This window comes from Psammomys obesus, unplaced genomic scaffold, assembly GCF_907164565.1.
Source record: "Psammomys obesus unplaced genomic scaffold, mPsaObe1.curated_primary_1811, whole genome shotgun sequence".
NCBI classification, from domain to species: Eukaryota; Metazoa; Chordata; class Mammalia; order Rodentia; family Muridae; genus Psammomys; species Psammomys obesus.
This window is the reverse complement of record NW_026596131.1, coordinates 14,298,268-14,314,348: the sequence shown is the minus strand read 5'-3', so window position 1 is coordinate 14,314,348 and position 16,081 is coordinate 14,298,268. Positions and strand designations below refer to the sequence as shown.

The 16,081-nt window shown below is 52.1% G+C and overlaps 1 protein-coding gene across 1 annotated transcript in view; it reads left to right on the top strand.

Annotated features, from left to right (window-relative positions):
- Window positions 1-12,069: 12,069 nt before the first annotated feature.
- Window positions 12,070-16,081, top strand: part of Eif4a3 (eukaryotic translation initiation factor 4A3) — an 11,126-nt gene continuing 7,114 nt past the window's right edge. Inside the window, exons 1-2 of the mRNA XM_055592078.1 lie at window positions 12,070-12,304; window positions 14,617-14,689. Coding sequence (XP_055448053.1) covers window positions 12,136-12,304; window positions 14,617-14,689 — 242 coding nt within the window. The 5' untranslated portion in view covers window positions 12,070-12,135. The remainder of the gene's footprint in view (window positions 12,305-14,616; window positions 14,690-16,081) is intronic.

Below are 16,081 nucleotides of genomic sequence, written 5' to 3'. Positions count from 1 at the left end.
AGCTTCGGTGGCATCTTTCATCCCAGAGTTTAGGAGAAGGTAGATCTCTGTGAGTTCAAGGCCAGCCTGGTCTGCAGAGCCAGTTCCAGGAGAGCCAGGGTTACACAGAGAAACCCTGTCTTGAAAAACTAGGAGAGAGAGAGAGAAAGATATCTCAGAGTTACTGATGACCTTATGCTGATCAGGCTCGAGTCTCTCACCTCCAGTCCCTGACAGGGTCCAGGAAGAGGGTGGGGCTTGAGGAGCTCCCTACATGATCTGTCTTACCAGCCTGAAGCTAGGGCTTACTCTGTGTATGGGGCGACAGCAGCCTTTCTCCGTTGTGCACACTTCTGTCCCCTTCTTCTCTTCCTGCCCTCCCGTCCTCCATCTTCCCCCTCCCCGCCACCTCCCCTTCCTCTTCCTTCCTCCACCCTCTTTCTCTTCTTTTCCTAGACAGGGTCTTCATCAGTCTGGCCCTTGACTGTTAGGAGCTCCCACCCACGCTTGGTTCCTTTTGCGCCAGTGCCTGACTTCTGCCCTAGTAGTGGCCCTGTATGCCTGTCCTCAGAACACGGGGTGCCAGCCTCTTCATTCTCATCCCTGCCTCCTCACGGCAGAGTCTCAGAAGCCGTCACCGGACAAGTGACCTCCAGGACCGCTCTCACTGCACCACCTTACCCCTCTTACAGGTCATGGACATGGGTGAACACGGCTACCTCCCGTGTTAAATAGGACACGTGGGACCAGGAGAAATGATGACAGCACAGGGTGGGACGGACCCTGAAAGCTCTCTACCTGGACCTTTCCAAGTCGAACCCCAAATAGCTGTAAAACCATTTAAAAGGTTGGGGGCCAAGTTAGCTCAGCTGGCAAAGGCACCTGACACAAAGCCTGACACCCCGAGTTCAATCCCTGAGACCCACATGGTGAGAGAGGACTGTCCAGAGGCTATCCCCTCTCTCCACCAGAGCCGCTCTCCCCAATAAACAACTACATAGATAAATGGGGGGGGAGAGCAGCCACAAAATCAGGAAAAGGGAAACAACCTGGGAGAAGGCTTTGGGTGTGACCAGCAGCGCTGACGCCAGCCCAGTGCCAGGACGGAAGGGTCCCAGGGCAGAGGGGGCTGGGCTGCTGTCCTCTGGCCCCCTGCACACACAGAGAGGAGCACAGATGCCTCACCTCCCTGCAGGGTCCCTCAGCTCTGAGAGCAGGTGTCCCCCTAACGTGCTGGTGTCTCGAGGGTGGAAGCAGGCCGGAGGGCAGCAGACGCTGGCCACGGTGGGGAGAGTTGTGGAAGAGTCACAGGAAAGGAGACGGCTGCCCAGCCTCCGTCAGGAAGGTGTCACTGTCGGGACAAGGTTCCTTCCCTTCCCACGCAGTACAGAAGGCAGTGCTTCCCCAGGTATGTCCAGAGACACCCACTTAAACACGGAGCCTGGCCCCGTCTGAGCTGTACAGAGTAGGCGGCCCAGCATGGTGACCTTTCCCTGGCAGAATCAACAGCCCTGCGATTATGTTGGTACCAAGTGGCCGATACCAAGGGCTTGTGGTATGCTAACTTATTTGTAACAAATCACACTTATGTCGTTCCCCCAAACATCACTACATCGGGACTCAGGATGCCAGCTAATGCCATCAGCCACACTCTAGCCTGCAGCGGAAACTCAGGGGCCCTGAACACCTCGGCTTCCAGTAGGTCGTGAGGCCCAGGCTGGGGGAAGGGTGCTGAGAACTTCTGGAGCCTCCCAGGACTGGGTCCCGGAGGACACAGCTCTGGGAGCCTTAGCTAGTGTGGCTGTTCCTGCCTCCTCTCCCCTGGTGTAGGTCCTACCCTGGAGCTGACCCTGCTACTGTTGAGGTGAACTGGAAAGTCGGGGATTTCCACATCCAGCTCTGCCCCAGGCCTCAGGAGCCCAAACCAGTCCAGGATGAGGGTGAAAGTGCATGCAGACAGCAGTCCCTCAGGGTCACTCTGGGGGGCCAGAGCTTGAGAGGCAGAGGCTGCAGGAGTGGGAGTTCTAAGCCAGCCTGGGCAACACAGTGAGAGTGAGGCCAGCCTGGGCAACACAGCAAGTGAGAGGCCAGCCTGGGCTACGTGAGACCCTGTCGCAAAACAAAAATGAAAGCACAGCACAACGAAAACCCAAATCAGGAAAGCATTGCTTGGGGCTGGGGTGTACCTCAGTGGTAGAGCACTTACCATTTGTACCTGAGCACGCGCGCTCTCGCGCACACACACACACACACACACACAGTAGATAGGCTGGGTGTGTCCCAGCTACTTGGGAAGCACCCACAAGTCTAAGAGTTGAAGGCAGAGGACACTGGGTCTCAGAAAACAGACAGTGGCACTTGTGTATAAGGTCAGACGGGGGCGTCCTTGTGAGAAAGGAGCTCTGCCCCGGCCCTGGCACCCTCGCAGCAGCCTTAGCTCTCTACAGCCTTCTCCCCCCGCCCGACACTAGTGCAGCCTGCATGCAAGCCGCCTCCTCGTCAGCCTGGTAGGAGAGCACACACACACACACACACACACACACACACACACACACCACATTCTCTTCCTCTCGCTCACACACACCCCCACATTCTCTCTCTCATGCACACACTCGCCCCCACATACACCACACATGGAAGGTTAGAAGAGGTGGCCGACAAGCGCAGTAGCCGAGGACAGGGTCACCAACCAAAGAGGGGAGGACGGGCCTTTATAGTCCTCTGCTTCAAGCCAGTCCCTCAGTCCAGGAACACCCATGTGAACTGTCCCACCGAAGACAGGCCTAGCTCACATACCCTCCCTCCAGACCCCGCTTTCTCCAGGAGGTGTGGCTGTGAATCCTGGCGTTCGGCTCAGCTGTCCAGCCCCTGTGGCTCCCTGAGGGGAGTGTTCAGGACTTTCATCAAGCACAGTGAGATAAGCTGCTCCCTCAGCTTTAGAACGGCTGGCGCCCCATCCTGACCTGCCCATTGTCATGTCCATGGTCCCTCTGGCCTCAGAATGGCTGGCACCCCATCCTGACCTGCCCATTGCTATGTCCACGGTCCCTCTGGCCTCAGAATGGCTGGCGCCCCATCCCGACCTGCCCATTGTCCTGACCTGTCCACGGTCCCTCTGGCATGCTGATTGGTTCTGGCAGGACCGACTGCATTTGTCTTCCTGTCCTGTAGCAGTGATAGACGGAGGCTCCGGCCCAGGCTGGGCAGCACTGAGGAGCAGGTTTGACAGGTCACAGTCTTCTGGGCTCTGCCCACGGGAGCAGGGTTACATCCACAGCAGAACGGCCAGCGCGTTCCCTCCTCCCCGGCCGGATTGGCTGCTGTGAGAGTCACCGTCACCTGTTGAGGAATGCCAGGTATCTGCCGCCTCCTCTGCCCCCCCCAACTCTCCCACCCCTCCATACCGCCCCCTCTGCAAAGGCAGAGGGTGTGGTGGAGGCCAGGAGAATCCTCCCTCCTTCCTGAGCAGTCAGCCCAGTTCCTCAGCCTGTACTCTCGGAAAGAACCTAGGGAGGTTAAGATGCCTTAGGGGCCTTCCTGGTTCCATAATCATATAGGAATTATGAAATGACCCCAACAGACCCAGCAAAAGTCACCATTTCATAAGGAGATTTAGGCTGCAGCAGAAGCCTTGGCGCGTCTCTTTCTGGAGTCTGATTCACGTGTTCAGTGTCCCTGGATCCCCAGCCGTAGTCCCCCACTGCTGCATGGCGGCTGTTACACCTGGGCTGCCAGCGCTGGACACAGCAGGCAGTGACACCCCCTAGATCTACACCCAAGCACCCCCTTACTGCGTAGGGGCTCTTAGGCCCCTTCCACCCAGCGCTCAGCACAGCAGGCAGTGACACCTGTGAGACCCAGGCACTCCCTTCCGTGTGCCAGCACTCAAGTCCACAGTGCCAGTCCACAACACTTGTGGGGTCCCTTGGATGGCACACGCCCGTCACCTTCTCCAGCCCCGCACCCCTGTGGCCAAGTCCGTGGCTCCAGGCTCACACCCCACAACAGCCTTTGCACCTGCTGTGCCTGCTGCCAAGAACTTCCCCTCACGCCCTTCAGGTGCCACTCCATGCCCAGCGTCCCATGAAAAGGCCCTTCCAGGCCTATTTCAAACTGCAGATTTCTCAGCCGGGTCCTCCCTCCCTCCCCCTCGGCCTGTTTCATTTCTCTCTGCTGGACTCATCTGCCCCGATCTATTTTGTAGTCTGCTTTTTTGCCTCTCCCTTGGCACAAGACAACAATTCCTGTCTGTCTTGTTCTCTGTTCGGCCTCACCCCTAAGACAGTTGCATAAATATTGCCTGGGTGAGGGAGTAAAACTGTGTCAGGCTGGCAGACTCGGGTCAGGGTGGAAGGATGCTCGGTCCCCTGTCTGGGCAGGAGGAGCTTAGGCATTTTCATCTGAACAGATGAAGGCTGATCTCCCAGATCACAGCTGAGATGAGGCCCCCTGGTGAGGGAAAGGCCACAGCCACTCTACCAGGATCACAGGTCCAAACAGAGCAAGAGTGTTGCCATGTCTTGGCCAGGTCCCTAAGCCTCTGGGCTCAGGCTTCTCACTTCTCCACCTAAAAAGTCCCTGCCTCATGGTAGGAAGGCTCATCTCACCAAGGCTGGATCTAGAAAATGCAAAGAAATGCTGCTGTGCCAAATGACAGAGGGAGCCCACGACACTCTGCCCTTAAAACACACACAGGCCAGGCCTGGTGACATGCCTGTAGTCCTGGTACTCAGGAGGCTGAATCAGGAGGACCATGAATTCCACACCAAGCCAGGCTCCGACGGTGGTGTGTGTGTATGTGTGCGTGTGCCTCCTGCTTGCACAAGAAAACATGCCAAGCGTGGTGGAACAACGCCGAGTACAGACTTTTCTTATCCAGTGTGGGGGCTTGCAAAATGCCGCCGAGTCCTCTGCCTTAACCCACTTGGTCCGTGTGGTGTGAACTTCCCCAGAGTTTCATCATCAGTAGGTGTGGTCTGGCTGGCTGGGTAGCACTGCACAGAACTTCCAGGCGGCAGCTCTGGGGAGCAGCAGAGAGTGGCCCGTTCTGCGGGCTGCTCTGGGGAATCAGCGGCTCGCTGCCCTGCCCTGCTTTGGCACAACTCCCTGTGTTGGCATCCAGTGGTGGGCAGGGAGTCAGGTGCCTGCTCAGGCCTCCAGCTGTGTTGAGAAACTGCTGATAATGTGTTGGAAGAGGTCCTGGAATTCTCCTGCCCCTGAGTGGCGATCGAGAAGAGGCAAGGACTCTCAGCGGACTCTCAGTGTTTGTGACACTCCCACCCTCCCAGTAACCCATGCCTGGATTCTTCTCCTACCTGCCCTGGTGCCTTGCAGGCCCTGCTGTGGAATCGTCTCTCTCCCAGGGCCTCCTGCTTGCCGGGTCCCTGCATCTCCACTCACGCTAACATTGTGATTTTTAAGGCCCACCTGGAGCCTTCCCGACCTCCAGAACGTTGCACCTGAGTGCTGTGTTGCCCAGAGTTGCCTTCTGGCTGGTCTGGGGCCAGCGTCCGTCCCTTGTCCTCACTGATCACCACCGTTAGTGCCATGTTGTCACGGTGCCCGCTGCTCCCAGCCTGCCCAGCCCACCTTGAGCTTAGCTTCAGGGTGTCAGAGAACCTGTTTTACTGTCACTGAAGTGAGCCCCAGTAGCAATCCTGAGGGATAACTACTAGCAGGGTGCCGGGAAGGGGGCACTGTAAATACAACCGGGGCTTTTTCTAGTTCTCGTTCTAGCTCCCAAATATGGAGCACTTCAGCCGGGCAGATTCTCAGCTGTTCTAACCCGGATATGCTGGCCTGGGCCTAGTTCCCAGCCATGTCCATTACTTGCCATCTAGGCTCACCCTGGCTGCTCCTGCTCCACCCACGTGTATCGTCACGGCAACTTCTGTGGAGACCTACCTCCTCATGGCCCAGCCACCTCTTCAAGGCAACCTTCTCATGGCTGTCTCCTCATGGCCTGGCAACACCCCCTCTCCTGCTCCCTCCTCTCCCTCCCCTCCCTCCTCTCTCTCTCCCACTCCCTCCTCTCCTATCTCCTTCCTTTCCCTCTCTTCCTCCTTCCTCTCCTATCTCCCTCCCTCCTCTACCTCTCTCTTTCCCTCCTCTCCTCTCTCCTTCCCTCCTCTCCTCTCCCTCCCTCTCTTTCCTTCTTTCCTTCCCTCCTCTCTCTTTCTCCTTCCTCTCCCTCTCTCCCCTCTCCTTTTCCTCCCTCCCTCCTCTCTCCTTCCCTCCTCTCCCCCTCTCATTTCCTCCTCTCCCTCTCTTCTCTCCTCTCCCCCACTCCTTCCCTCCCCTCCCTCTCTCCCTGTCTACCTGAGACCCCACCAATGGGATCATAAGTTCTTCCTACTCTTCTCTAGCCCACTATATATATATATATGTATATGTATATATCCAGCTCTTTACTGACCAGTCAGCGATGCTGGAGAACATTTTTTACACAACAATGAAACAGGAGACAATTTTGTTGTTTTGTTTTGTTTCCAGACAGGTTTTCTCTGAGTCACCCTGGCTGTCCTGGACTCACTTTGACCGGGCTGGCCTCGAACTCACAGAGATCCAGATCGGCCTGCCTCTGCCTCCCGAGTGCTGGCTTTACAGGTGTGTGCCACCATGCTGGGCTGAGACAGGAGATTCTTCAATAGTAATGACCACACCAGAACCTGTAGCATTTAGCTCGCTGTCGGTTCAGTAGTCAGCGGACTATTACAGAGATGTTTCTTGATGCCATGCGAGCGAATGTCGCCTCTGCAGGCGCTGTGGTGAATAAGACACTTCGCCCTCACGTCCGCTTTTTGTCTGTAGCTCCTGTGGGTCTAAAGAGGTTATGGATTTCTTTTTATTTTTTTTTCTGTCTTTCTTTCAGAATTTTATTTTGAGATACACGTGTAGCTCTGGCTGGCCTGGAACTCAGTAGGAAGCTGAAAATGGCCTTGACCTTTGAATGATGCTCCAGCCTCTGACTCCTGAGTACCAGGAGCACAGGCTGCACCACCATGCCAGGCATGTTTGGTTGTGTGTGCAGGTGAGCTTCCTGCCCCCCAAAGCCCAGGCTGGTCAGGAACTCATGTTCTTCCTACCTGAGTCTCCTGGCTACCAGGGACTACAGGCATGTGCCATTGCACCTAGCTTCTGTTTTTTTTTTTTTTTTTTTTTTTTTTTTTTTTTGTAGGGCTGAAACTTAGTGGGCTCCCTCTGTCATTTGGCACAGCAGCATTTCTTTGCATTTTCTAGATCCAGCCTTGGTGAGATGAGCCTTCCTACCATGAGGCAGGGACTTTTTAGGTGGAGAAGTGAGAAGCCTGAGCCCAGAGGCTTAGGGACCTGGCCAAGACATGGCAACACTCTTGCTCTGTTTGGACCTGTGATCCTGGTAGAGTGGCTGTGGCCTTTCCCTCACCAGGGGGCCTCATCTCAGCTGTGACCTGGGAGATCAGCCTTCATCTGTCCAGATGAAAATGCCTAAGCATCTCCCGTCCACACAGGGGACCGAGCATCCTTCCACCCTGACCAGTGTCTACTTTAGTGGGATCCAGGTGCCCAGGAGGGCTTTATTTGTTCAATAAATCAGATAATATTCACAAAACTATTCTAAGTGGGTTCCGGAATATTTTCCTCACCCCGCTTATCACAAGTGGAAACTTTGTGCCAGCAGCTCCTGCTGCACCCCCTTACTTATTCCTAACACAAGGCCCCCACAGTCTCCTGTCTCATGACCCAGAAATCTTTGTAATCCTGACAGCCTCACCCAGGCCAGCCAACTATCAGCCCTGTAAACTTCCATCTAAAGTTTCCACAGCATCAGGGGGCAACTACAGCCACCACCACCCTCTCTTCTGAGCTCCTGCCTCTCCTTCCCGTCCCTCTGTGCAGCCAGGTCATCTCCCGGCCCTGCCCCATCTGAAAGGGGCTCCTTGGCAGTCACAGTCTGCCAGCCCCTGCTGGATGAGGTCTTTCTCACTTCCTCCCTCCCCAGCTCACCTGCTTATGCTCTCTCACTGCCTCTTCCTTCCCTGGGTGTAACTATGCACACCTCCTCTAGACATTTTCCTCCCGCCACCAAGTAAAACCAGAACCCAGGTAACTTATTCTACTTTGTACTATTTTATTTACATCACAGTAACTATACAGCATACAATTATCTTAGTTTCAGTTTCATGGGTCTTGCCCTTCTCTGGAATAAACACTCAGTGAAGGCAAGTGACCATTACCCCCAGTCCAGAACTGGAAATGGTTCCAGTACAGAGCTGGGGCAAGGCCGCTTACTGTGTGCCTGAACACATGTGCAGGACCCGTCCTGCAAGGGCACCAGGGGTCTAGACCGGCAGCAAGGGGAGGCCATGGGATGCTCAGCAGGGTACCTGGCTCCAGCTAGGTAGGCTTGAGGAAGGACCAGTGACGGGAGGGAACAGTAGCAGAAAGCAATCCTTCGGGATGACCCTTTGGGTTTCCTTCTGTCTAGGATGTCAACCTCTGCAGTTATGATGGCTGTGAACTCAGTCAGTGGATGGGACTGCCTGGATCTCTTCCACCCCCAGGCAGGAGGAGATTCCTGATCGTGCCCTCCTGGTTCCAGGGGCCTGGTGGGTGCAGGTGGGCTCCTGAGCAGAGCACACCAGAGCGCTGCCCCCTCTCCCCCATAACTCACACACGAGCTTGCCATATTCCTGCCCAGCTGGACCATGTCTGTGTTCCTCCTTCTTCCCCTGGATGTGAATGGTAAGCAAGCTGGCAACTGTTATGTTAAGGAAACTGGAAGCTGAATAGATACGCCCATGACTCTTAAATCTGGCATGTCCCCCCAGTAATGGGTAGGCAAAGCGGTGCTAAGGAGAAAGGGTGCCGAGACCAAGAGAAACGGGCCTCACCACCTTTGTTACCAACCAGGTGTCTAGGGCTTCAGAACCCATCTGTTTATAGGCAGGGTGCAGCCACTGTAATATAAACTCAGAGCTGGACCAACTGATCCTTTGCTGTAAACATAGCCTCGTTTTTCCACCAGTAAAATAAAGGTGAGACGTAAAAGTAACTTTTATTCACCTGATGTAATTGTTGTCTCGGAGGCTTAAAGCCTCTGTCTACTAACCTAGGCCTAGTCCTGGAAGCTTCTAGCCTCTGTACAATCTAATCTAGGCCTAGAATGTGTTCAACTTGAGACTAAGCGCACCCTTTCTAGCTCTTTCTGAACTCTTGATGTCTGGTTCAACTCAGCTGCTCTGGCTCAAACTCGTCTCCAAGATGACTGATTCAAACTGGCTTCTCTCAGCTTCTGATTGAATTGCTCTAACTCTAGCAATCTGATTTAATCTTCTGGCTCTTTCTCATTCTCTGGCATCAACTGCCTCTGCTGAACTGCCTTGAATTCACTAATGAACTCCAACCTCAATGTTTTTCCTTCTACAAACTAACTTTACCTTCATTGTTTGAGATTAAAGATGTGTACTAAGGATGTATCTGTATTTTGGCCAGAGTTGCCAAATCGCTGGATTAAAATCTCTCTGCAGAGACATATGCCTGCACCCTCTGCTTCTAATGGTTGAGATGTATAAGAATCAAATTAGCTGGACATGGTGGAGCATGTTTTTAATCCCAGTATTCAGGAGACAGAGGCAGACAGATTTCTGTGAGTTCAAGACCAGCCTGGTCTATAAAGTGAGTTCTAGGATAGCCAAGGCTACCCAGAGAAACCCTGTCTCAAAAAAAAAAAAAAAAAAATCATCAAATCAATCTCTCAGTTGAAGCACTGGAATTGTAGATTATCAGACAGGGCTGTCAGTTGTGTGCCCAAGTGTACGTGTGTGTGCCACATGTATATGGGTGCTTTTGGAGATCAGAAGAGGGTATCAGATCCCCTGGAACTGGTTGTGAGCTGCCTGAAATGGCAGCTGGGAACAAAATCTGGGTCCTCTGCAAGAGCAGCAAGTGCTCCTAACCATTGAGCCATCTTTTCAGCCCTTACTTAGTAGTAATTTTTTTTTTTAACAAAGATTTTTAAAATTTATTTTGAATGCCCTATCTGCATGTACACGTGCACGCCAGAAGAGGGCAGTAGAGGGTATAGATGGTTGTGAGCCTCCATGTGGTTGCTGGGAATTGAACTCAGGACCTAGAAGAGCAGACAGTGCTGTAACCTCCAAACCATCTCTCCAGCCCCAGCAGTAATTTTTTTTTCATAAAGACCGACTCGTCACCTAGGTCATTCTGGCCTCAAACTCGGTGCATCTGCTTCCACTGCTCAAATGTTGGGGTCACAAGTATGTGCCACTGCCTTAGTTTAAATTGTTGCTTTTAAGTAGATACTTATGCATAAGATACAATGTAACCATGTTGATCAGATACTTTTAACAAGGCATGTGACAAAGGCGTGTTGTCTAACCAACTGACTGGATTCCAGCTGCTTACTGCTGACAAAAGGAAACAAGGGTGTTGTAACCCTTTGGAGACTGTAAGAAACTGCAGCAAACGGGGAAGATGGCCCATGGGCTCCCACCTGAACACAGAAGGAAAGAACAGACAACAAGATTGTCCCCTGGCCTCTACAGTCACACTGTGGCATGGACATACCACATACATCATGTGAACACAAACAAACACACGCAGACACAATAAATTAAAAAAAAGACGTGAGCGGAGTGGTTCAATAGGAAAAAGAAAACCCTTCTCTAGCTGTTCCATTTGATGAAAAAGCAGGTGAGATGAAGCAGCATCTTATTCAGTATCCCTAAGCTATTATTAAGCCATTTCAACAAGCAGTATGAAGCTTTACATTCTTTTCTTATGATGTCATTAAAATTCATGTATATTTTACAGCAGAGATTGCAAAACACCTCTCGAGTCAGGCTTGCAAAACGGCAAGAGCACATGAGATGAATAAATCCTTGTGGAGAAGACATGAGAACTTGAACTCACAGTCTATTTAGTCTCAGAAGGGTGGCCAGCTCGTTCTGTTTTTGGTTTTTCAAGACAAGGTTTTGTGTGTGTGTAGCCTTGGCTATCCTGGACTCACTTTTAGACCAGGCTGGCACCGAATTCATAGAGATCTGCCTCTGACTTCCTGAGTGCTGGGATTACAGGCGTGCACCACTGCACCCGGCTGGCAAGCTCTGTCTTTAATGTTTTGATTAGTAACACAAGTATCACAATGGCTATGGGGTCTGGACAAATCCTGATAGGAGAGCAGAAGCCGAGCTCTCAAGAGAAGGCAGTGATAACTTGTTTTAACGTGGATGTATTGCAACCCACAACTTCTTCATGAAAAGATAACCTGATTATAACTAAATTTATGTACATGAGTTCTTTTTTATAGCAGCTTTTAAAGATTTACTTATGTGTGTATATCTTTGTGTGTTGTGTGTGTGTAAAATACGAGTGTGGCCCCCATGGAGGCCAGAAGTATTGGATGCCCCAAAGCTGGAGACACAGGCTGTTGTGAATCACATGATCTTAACAGTTTAGTCATCTTTCCTCAAAAGCGGAAAAAAAAGAAAGAGGCCAAGGGCAACTGAATGTTCCCTAGAACTCGGGGTAGGGCTCAAAACTGAAAAGGTCCTGGGATACAGCCTCAGAAACAAAAAAAAGCAGATATGCCCTTGTGACGCCGAGTGACTGGAGCCTCCGCGCCGGTCAGAGGCACCGAACCACTCTCGGATGGCGTGGCAGCTTACGCGGTCTCTTCAGGGAAACACCTATGCCCTCGGACCCACCTACAGCTGGACTAACACCAGCGTGCGTCGCGCTGAGGTTGTCACGGCAACGCAGACGGAGCGCGGAGCCCTCCCGGCTGTGCCATCTCCCCTTCCCCAGGACCCTCAGCGACTCCCCGGCGGCCCCCTGGCATCTCCCTCAGAGACGCCACATCTCCAAGCAGCCGCACACACCCAAGAGCCCAAACTCTCCCTACACCTCGTAGGCGCACTCGTGCAGAGCCGGCGCGAGCCCAAGCTCTGGCCGAGTCCGGCTGAGCACTAAGTCTCGCGAGAATAGGAACGCTCCGGGTCAATTGTCGCGCTGTTCTCTTCCGCCTCCCGCCTCCTTTGGCGCTCCTCCGCCGCGCTGAGGCGGCGTCACTTCCTGTCGACGGGGTTGGCGGCGCGAGCCTTGTTTCCGGTTCCCGCCGCGGCTTTCTCTCATCTATTTAGTGGAGTCGGGATCATGGCGGCCACGGCCACGATGGCGACGTCGGGCTCCGCGCGGAAGCGGCTGCTCAAGGAGGAGGACATGACCAAAGTGGAGTTCGAGACCAGCGAGGAGGTGGACGTGACCCCCACGTTCGACACCATGGGCCTGCGGGAGGACTTGCTGCGCGGCATCTACGCCTACGGTGGGTCGCGGGCCGCGGGGAGGGGGAGGTTGGGGGACCGGCCTGGGCCGGGCGGGTACGTGCGACCGCGCCCCAGAGCACAGGGCCGGCTTCTCCGGCTGCGGTCAGCCGGGCTCCTCCGCGTCGCTCGTGTAGCGGGTAACCATGTGTGTGCCCGGGAGGTGCTCCGAGGCTTTGATGGAGGCTGGGCGCTGAATATCCGGGAGGCTCGTGCCTTACGGACTCTGAAGCTCACTAGGGAAGCAAAGGGTGAGGCAAAGGCGCTTCAAGCGGTGGGAGTTGGTGTGAGAAGCTAGAAAATGAGCGCTGGGTAGAGTAGATAGGTTGGTAAGGGACAGTTACAAGAGCCGAAAGAGTGCTCCCAGAGACGTACAGAGTCATCAGGGTAGAGAGGACAGCTGGTTCTGGCTCCTCGACGCCGTTGGCCTATGTTTGCCAGGAACAAAGTCATGCGATGCCAGCGGCCGGTTTTGAGCCACTGCAGAATTCTAGGCAAGAGAGAGAGAGGATCAGGTGTATAGTTTGAAAGTTTATTCGGCGTCTGGATTTGGAGTAAAGCGAGTTAGAAGAGGAGGCTGGGTGACAGCTGGACCATGGAAGGGACGGTGATGTTACCGTTGTGGTAGCGCTGAAGAATCTGCTGGGGGCGGATGGAGTGCGTTCCTGGCTTTTTTTGAGTGAATGGTGGGTTCTTGGTGCTGGTATTTGCAGCATTTTTGGGAGGCCAAATGAGCTCTTTTTGTTCGTTTTCAGATAAGGGCCTCCCTTTGTAGCCCTGGCTTTCCAGGAACTTTTTGTAGACCAGGCTGGCCTCAAACTCAGATTCTCCTGGCTCTGTTTCCCAGATGCTGGGATTAAAGGTATGGGACACCTAGCCTGGCTCTTTTGTCTGTTCGATTGTTTTTGTTTTTAATCAGGGTCACTACATGGCCCTAGCCCTCCTGGAATTCACTATGTAGACAGGGAAGGTTGGTCTTCCCACTTTAAATGATGCTCAGCTGCTGTTTTAGTTAATTCTAGATTTAGTCAAGTTGACAAGCAAGAATAGCCACCACAAGTACTGTGTTGAGCTGGGAGATTGTACTAGTTACATGTTTTTCTTACTATTTTTTTTGAGACCTGGTTTCTCTCTGTAGCCTTGGCTGTCCTGAACACCAGGCTGGCCTCATACTCAGAGATCTGCCTGCCTCTGCCTCCAGAGTGCTGGGATTAAAGGGGTGCCCTCCCCCTGCAGCTAGTTACTTAAAAAACAAAAACAAAAAAACTATTTACAATTTATTCACTTTGTATCCCAGTTGTAGCCCCCTCCCTCATCTCCTGGTTCCACCCTCCCTCCCACTTTCTCCCCTATGTCCCTCTCCTAGTCCACTAATAGGGGACATCCTCCTCCCCTACTGTCTTACCCTAGCCTATCAGGTCCCATGAGGACTGCCTGGATCTTCCTCTGTGGGCTGGCTAGGTTGCCCCACCAAGAAGAAATGAGAAGGAGCAGGCAACCAAGTTCATGTCAGAGACTGCCTCTTCTGCCCTTAACAGGGAGCCCACGTGGAGACTGAGCTGTGTATGGGCTGCATCTGAGCAGGAGGTCTAGGTCCTCTCTGTGCCTGGTCTTTGGTTGATGGGCTAGTTACATCTTAAAAGAGTATAAAATTGAACTATAGTTTCTCTAAGTTCTGCCTGCTTATTTGGAAAGTACTTGTCTTTTGTTGTTGTTTGTTTTGAAACAAGGTCTCATAGCTCTGGCTGTGCTGGAACTTACTATGTAGACCAGCTGGCTTGGAATTCATAGAGGTCCTCCTGCCTCTGCTGCCTGAGCGCTAGGATTTGGGGAGTGCACAACCATGCCCTGTCTTTCATACTGTTCTCGTCACTGTAGTAATGGCCCTTCAGGTGGGTACCTAGATGATGGGGCTGCATCCAGGCAAGAGAGCAGCACGGGGTGTCCCACATCATGCCTGTGCAGGTTCAGTACCCTGGAGACACGAACAACACATGGATTTGAGTGCTTGCTAGTAGGAAGGGTTGGTAACTAAAGTGCTTCTAGGGTTGTGATTTTTTTTTTCTTTGTAGAGGGGCTTTCATGTGTCCTAGGCTGGCCTTGAACTCCTGATACTCCTCCCTGTACCATCAAGTGCTGGTATTGTAGACATTATCTTTGCAGGTAATCTCCCAGGCTGTAAGGATGTGCTCAGCCCCTGCCTGTATGTTTGCCTGGGGCTGGCAGTGAGAAGTGATACGTGTCCTCACTCGTGATGTGTGGTGTTCATGTTGTCATAGTTGTGGGAGCTAAGTTTTCCTCTTTGTGTTCACAGGTTTTGAAAAACCATCAGCAATCCAGCAGCGTGCTATCAAGCAGATAATTAAAGGGAGAGATGTCATTGCACAGTGAGTCGTGGAGTGGAGCCAGCTTGGGTTGATGGCACTGCAGTGGCAGCCTTGGCACCGCGACACTGCACAGACTCGCTTTTCTCTCATCTAGAAGAGGGTTCTTTTTCTAAGACAGTGTTCTTGGCTGTCAGTATGCGTGTATGCTTGGGGAGGTGCTGGTACTGTGGGTTATACCCAGGTCCTTGCACACACCATGCAAGTACTCCATTCCTGCTGGGTACCTAGGTCCTAAAGGGAGAGTTACGAATTTATGCAAGGTATTTTTTCAGTAGCTTTCTTTCTCTTTCTCTTTCCTTTCTTTTTTTTTTTTTTTTTTTTTTCCTGTTTGTTTATTAGTTCATTTATTAGACAGGGTTTCTCTGCATATCCCTAGCTGTCAGTAGACCAGTGTAAAATGATTACTGATATTATTGTATCCAGGAAATTAATATGGCAGCAGTTTTCTTTAACTAGCTAGTTTCCCAGTGATTGACACAGAGACACTATGATTTATTTATAGGTTAGAGCACAGTAACTAGCATTATAAATCTGTTCTATTCCTTCATGGATGTCTGGCTACCTCCCATCCAAAATCCCCGTAATACTTGCATTTTTTTTGTCCTTCTGTGCTCCAGCTTGTTTCTCTTGAACCCCCCTGGAATTCTCCTCCTGGCCAAATTTTTCTTCTCTCTCTTTCTCCTTCCTGCACTAGAAATGATGGCCTATCCTGTTCTCTCTGATGCCCAGCTATTGGCTGGCCAGCTTTTATTGGCAAAACAGAACAAATGGTGAACGTGTTTACACAAACTTGAGATAGGTGGTATTGAGAGGAAACACTACAACTGGATTGAAATCAGAGAGTGGACTAGAGAAATCAACACTTGAATGAACAAGAGTAAACTTTACACGGTGCACAACAGCATCATGCCAACAGACCAGGCTGCCTGGAAACCCAGAGATTCCCCCTACTTCTGCCTCCTGAGTGCTGGGATTAAAGAGGCATGCTACTGTTGAACCCAGGGCCTGCTCTGCTACTGAACTATGCTCCAAATGTTATTTGCCTTAATTTTAAGAAGACCAGGTTTTTGTTTGTTTGTTTCTTTAGTTTTATTTATTATGTATACAATGTGCTGTCTGCATGTAGACCTGCATGCCCGTGGGGGCACCATATCTCATTATAGATGGTTGTGACCCACCATGTGGTTGCTGGAAATTGAACTCAGGACCTCTGGAACAGCAGCCAGTGTTTGTTACCTCTGAGCCATCTCTCCAGCCCAAGACCAGCTTTTTAAAAGTCATACTCTAAAACTTTAGTAGCCAGTGCATTAAAGGAAGAAGCCCTTCCTGCCTTGCTCTTGTTGACGTTCTTGTTGACGTTACTGCTTCTTCAGTTCTGTTGTCCCTGGTGCA